The 6151-nt window shown below is 42.8% G+C and overlaps 1 protein-coding gene across 1 annotated transcript in view; it reads left to right on the top strand.

Moving 5' to 3' along the window:
• The window catches only part of pyroxd2 (pyridine nucleotide-disulphide oxidoreductase domain 2), a 47856-nt gene that overhangs the window by 35358 nt on the left and 6347 nt on the right, over nt 1–6151 (top strand). The window contains exon 13 of the mRNA XM_020514836.2: nt 1341–1495. Within this exon, the coding sequence (XP_020370425.2) occupies nt 1341–1495 (155 nt within the window). The remainder of the gene's footprint in view (nt 1–1340; nt 1496–6151) is intronic.

Below are 6151 nucleotides of genomic sequence, written 5' to 3'. Positions count from 1 at the left end.
TTCTGTCTACCCCTCTCCCTCTGTCTCCTTCTCTCTTTCTGTCTACCTCTCTCCCTCTCTCTCTCTACCTCTCTTTCTCTATCTCTCTCCATCTCTTTATATTTCTCTCTCATCACACCCCCCTCCCAGCTATGAACAAAAGAAATTCAAAGCAGACATTTAATTATTTGGTTGATTTTTAAAAGTACCTGCTTCATTCATTTGTTGTGGAGTGTGAGGACTAGAGACTGTTGGGATGGGCAGGCAGTATTGGCCACAGCCCTAGGGGAATTGAGCCTGAGTGCAAAGTACCAGCTCTGAAGTAACACGGTCTCATGTATAATGCAGCCTCAAGAATCCATGGACCACTTTATAGCCAGCTCCCATTCAGTTCCTGGGCTGCAAAATTGTTTGGGATGTCCTAAGGACAAAGAAGAATGCCTTTTCTTTTTCTTTCTCCCTTTCTCTCATCCTTGTGTTTAATTGTCTATTGGGTTGTTTTTTATCTGGTGTAACAATGCCCCTGCAATATAAGAAACTGGACATGGATATCGTGGTATTGCAGAATCCAGCAAAAGTTCATTACAACCAGGGTGTTATGCTTTAAGTGATCTTCGGTAAGATGGAGACTGAGACTCTTATATCCTCAGGTGACATGCTATGACACAGTGATGATATCATGAGGATGCCTCTTAAAGGCATCCTGACTGTGAGACATAGCACAATTTTCTTTCTTTATCTTGACTTATTCTTTTCTTTCTGCCTGTATGTTTTCATTTTTCACATTGAAGAAATCTTCCTCCCACCTATCCCCTCCTCCCACCTCAAGCCGCACCTCCATCTCCTACCGACCAACCTCATCCCGCCCCCTTGATCTGTCCGTCCTCCCTGGACTGACCTATCCCCTTCCTAACTCCCTACCTACACTCACCTTTACTGGCTCCATCCCCGCCTCTTCGACCTGTTTGTTTCCTCTCCACCTATCCTCTCCTCTATCCCTCTTCTATCCGCCTCCCACTCTCTCCCTATTTATTTCAGAACCCCCTTCCCCTCCCCCTTTTCTGATGAAGGGTCTAGGCCCGAAACGTCAGCCTCTCTGCTCCAATGATGCTGCTTGGCCTGCTGTGTTCATCCAGCCCTGCACCTTGTTGTCTCGGATTCTCCAGCATCTGCAGTTCCTACTATCTCTAAATTATCTGTTCTCTTTACAGTTGCTTCACTTGTTCATAGCCACAGTTCTGGAATTCATCAGAAAATTACACGTGTTTCCAACTTATTAACTGTTTTCTGAATGTGTAAATTAGAATGTATAAATTCAGAAATTGTTTAAATTCATTTTTTCTTTGCCTTTTTCCAACAAGACCGTTGTTGGAGTTATGTATCCCCTCGATTCTGGATCCTACCATCGCTCCACCAGCCTGTCATGTCATCTCTATCTTCACCCAGTACACACCATACTATCTACAAGGAGGTAAAGAGTGGGATGAACTGGAGAGGAATCGCTACGCTGATAGAGGTAGGCAACACAATAAAATGGCTTACCACTAGGTCGCTTGGAGCCAGTGGGTTTACCTAGGGAATATATCAACTGAGCTCCATTGGGGTTGAATCAGCTAAGGTTATATTCACTAGAATTCAGAAGAATGAAGAGGGATCTCACAAAAACCGATAAAATTCTAACAGATCTGGACAGGGTAGATGCTGGAAGGATGTTCCCCGTGGCAGGGGAGTCCAGAGCCAGGGGTCACAGTTTAAGGATAGGTCATTTAGAACTGAGTTGAGGAGAAATGTCTTCAGCCAGAGTGTGGTGAGCCTGTGGAGTGCATTACCACAGAAATCAGTCCAGGCCAAAACATTGTACAATTTTAAGAAGGAGTTGGATGTAGCACTTGGGGGCCTAAAGGGATCAAAGGATGTTGGGAAAGCAGGATTGGCTGATTGAGTTGGATGATCAGCCATGATCATAATGAATGGTGGAGCAGGTTCAAAGGGCTGAATGGCCTACTCCTGCTATTTCCTGTGTTTCTTAAAGTTTAATCAAAATACAACTCTGAAGACAGTTCTGAAGAAGGGTCGCTGGACCCGAAACGTTAACTCTGCTTTCTCTCTACAGATGCTGCCAGACCTGCTGAGCTTTTCCAGCAATTCCTGTTTATGGAGCTGCATGTTCCTGTTGAGCTGTCTCAGTTACCAATGACAGCAGACAGGAAATGAAAGCACAGCTGCAGCCTCCTTAGGGCTTTTGGATGTTGGAAAACATCCTGGGGATTGGGTGGGGGTTTGTACGCGAGAAGTTCCTGACCTTGCAGATGGCCTTAGCGATGTTTTTCTGCTGATGGCCTTCCAATGTGGAAAACTGCTGTTGGAGGCCCTCCCTTTGTTCAGATAGCTACACTGGAAAGCATTTGTACTAATAGCAACAGCTTCCTTCAACGTAGGGCCTTTATGTTATTAAACATCCCAGACAACCACAGGATTACAATCAAATTAAAATTAACATCGAAACACATAAGGAGAGGTATTCGTGGTTTTTAACTCCCTTATCTCTCAATTCTAGGAGACTCCTAGCTGGTTCCCCCACATGCTTGTTTTAACAGCCCATCTCAGGGCTAGAAGAGTATACGTGGATTGAATGGACTCACTTGGTTCACAGCAGCAGCCAGTTTAACTGAGAAACTTTTAGTTCATTAAGAAGCTCAGTTCCAAGTCCCAGCTCCCCCCAGCCCGTGATGTTTCTGAATGTATTGAGCAGGGATTTGACAGACACGGGTTGAAAAGGTCATTGTGCTTCATAACCCTTGCCCAAGTGAGAGGAAGAAGATGGCAGATAAATTTCTGTTCAAGTCCTGTTAGCACTTCAGATAGATATTGAATTAGGATCTCAGGAACCTTTAGCAAAATTCAACGGATAACCGGGAAAGCATATGGAATGTCAGCCTTTATTTCAAAGGGAATGGAGTATAAAAGTAGGGAAATTTTGCTAAAACTATACAAGGCACTAGCCAGACCACAGTTGGAATACTGTGAATAGTTTTGGGCCCCATATTTAAGGAAAGATGTACTGGCATTGGAGGCAGTGCAGGGAAGGTATGGAGGCATTGTCTTACATGGAGAGGTTAAGTAGATTTGATTTGTACCCATTGGAATATAGAAGAATGAGAGGTGACCTTAGTAAACATATAACGTTCATAGAGGACATGACAGGGCAGTTAAGGAAAGGTTGTTCAGAGGTAGTAAGAACTGCCGATGCTGAAGTCTGAGATAACACAGTGTGGAGCTGGAGGAACACAGCAGACCAGGCAGCATCAGAGGAGCAGAAAAGCTGACGTTTCGGGTCAGGACACTTCTTCAGAAGTCTGTTCTTCCAGCTCCACACTAAGGAAAGATTGATTCCTCTTATGGGAGAATTTAGGGCTAGTGGGCATAATCTCAGAATAATTGGTCAAAAATTTAAGACAGTGATGAGGAGGAATTTCTTCTCTGAATGATTCGCTGCAGCAAATCTAAAACTAATCCTATGCTGGTTCCTATGTCGTCCTATGCTTCAAATCATTTCCAATTTTCCATTTGTTATGACTGAAATGTCTTTCCCTAGTTCTCCACCAAACCACAGCCCACAGCATATGTCCAGTTATTTAACCCGTTTCTCGATTAGCCAATTGTATGCTTCCTCTATATTAAGCTCAAAATTTTAAAAATCTATTAACCCAATTTCTTAAGTAAACAGAAAATTATCAAATGTTTACAAACAAAATATATTCAATGACGCAAAACAGATTAACACAATTTGTAACACAAAAGCTCAAATTTTACCCATTTAAACAATCTAAATCAGAGACACAATGAGTAAAGGTAAAAATATAAATTTTTCTCTGTAGAGATTCACTTTTGGAAAATTAAAGCAGTTTTGGCCAACATGCTTTAGTTCTTGAAGGTATAGAAAACGGTGTGGAATTTCAGATGGTGTCAGTCTACTGCTCTAGTGCACAAATAGTAATGTTACCAAAGGCATGCAGATGTCTCTGGGATCTTTGCCAACACGGCTTGCTCAGGGAACACAATGTCAAGGCTTCTTCAGGAACGCAATCAGGGTTCAGAGTGGACCAGGGTTCCAGCTACTTTATTAAACAGGAGAGCTGAGCTGGGAAGCTCTCTCCCCTTCTTCTCCCAGATTGGCCACCACCTGAAAATATCAAGCAATCTGCAACGCCAATACTGCTTCCTGAGAGCTGTAAACCCGGACAGGAGATCTGCAGTAAACGTGAGGCTCGTCACAAGACGTGTCAATTTCAAGAAGTGTTTTGTTTATAAAATATCTTCCATTTTCCTTTCAGTGACCTCTTTTTTTAAAAAAAAATCTGGGTATCCACAACCCTTCAAACTTAACTTCACAAAAATTGTTAAATATAATGTCTTCATAAAACCTTAAAAAATACAATGTTCTTACAACCGAAATTTTTGCTTTTATTCTTTTGTGGGAAGTAACTGTTACTTATAAGTGTGCAAAGATCTGAAAGGGTCAATACTGAGGACTGACATCAGAATCACTCATTATGATGATGTTATATGGGCTTGAGGGCAGAACAGCTGAGGATCTCAAAGAGAGAGACCCAGCACCTGATCTTCCACATAGTCTCTGTAACAATGTATAACATAGCAATATAGCCTGTATCTAGTTGCTAATGTGTAGGAAACTACTTCTAGTTCAATACAAGAGCCTCTTCTGGTTAGACTAGGAAACGGGAAGGTGATGGCCTAGTGGTATAATTATTGGACTGTTAAACCAGAGATCCAGGTAATGTCCTGGGGGCCTGTGTTCAAAACTTGCCACAACAGATTTGAATTCAATGCAAATCTGGAATTAAGGGTCTAATGATGACCATGAATCCATTGCCAGTTGTTGGGGGAAAAGCCCATCTGGTTCACTAATGTCCTTTAGTGAAGGAAACTGCCATCCTTACCTGGTCTGGCCTACATGTGACTCCAGACCCACAGCAATGTGGTTGACTCTTAACTGCCCTCTGGATGGGCAACAAATGCTGGCCTGGCCAGCAATGCCCTCATGTTGTGAATGAGTAATAAAAGAATATAGATTTTTGGCTACTATACCAGACCTTGCAGCTCCTGTAGATCCTGACAGTTAGAGAAGAAGACAGCTAAACCAATGCCCCCCACCCCCCACTTCCAAAACAGTAGGTGCAAACTTGTTTTAACTACAATAAAACGTGGTGAGCAGTGGGGTGCATATAATTTGGCTAACTCATACAACAACTTGCAAAGCTTGTTCTCCATCCAGAATTGACCTTGTATTGAGTGGCTTGCTGGACCATTCCAGAGGGCAGCTTACCAATCAACTACATTGCTGTGGGTCTGGAGTCACATGCAGCTAGGCAGGATAAAGACAGCAGATTTCCTTCCTTAAAGATCGCAAGTGAACCAGACTACAACAACTGAGAACAGCTTCAGGGTCAAACCTTTGCTAGCTTTATTTTTCAACTCCAGCATTATAAATGTGGTTCAAACGCAACTAGCCACTATGGTAGGATTTAAACCTGTTTCCCCACAATATTAGGCCAGATCCCTGAGGTATTAGTCCAGTGAAGTTACCACTTTGTCACTGTCTCCTCCATTCACAGTGGTAAATCATTCTATGTTCTGATAACGTCTTTGCCCAAATTTCTCCAAATCTCTCCATTCGCTACCATTTGGGCACATACTAAAATTAATTACCCTTGCCAGTGATCAACCCTGCCCTTGTCAATATTCATTGGCAACTCTCAGCCTTGCCCACAGACATTGCATACCAACCTTGCCCTGAGTATGGCCACCTGAACCCCTCTTCCATCTGTTTCCAATTCTAGCATCTGTTCTTTTCATTCTCCCTGAAATCTACATCTGATTCCCAACCAAGTGTAGCCACTTGGTTTGAATGGATACCAGCCCAGGGAGAGTGAACCCTGACCTAAATGCCCAGCATTGAGTTGGCTAATGAACTGGAAGAGGTGACTCAGTCTTCTAGGAAAGTAAAGCGTGCTTTTTGAGGTTAGTTATGACCTTTTATTTGTTTTGAGGACGTGTGATTATTTGTAATGTTCTGGCCCTCTGTTCAATGCATCATTTCCCTGGAAAGATACTGCTGGCTTTGAGGGCATTTCTTTCCTGGTTCAATGAC

The sequence above is a fragment of the Rhincodon typus genome, chromosome 20 (assembly GCF_021869965.1).
Source record: "Rhincodon typus isolate 14 chromosome 20, sRhiTyp1.1, whole genome shotgun sequence".
NCBI lineage: Eukaryota > Metazoa > Chordata > Chondrichthyes > Orectolobiformes > Rhincodontidae > Rhincodon > Rhincodon typus.
This window is presented reverse-complemented; position numbering and strand designations above follow the sequence as displayed.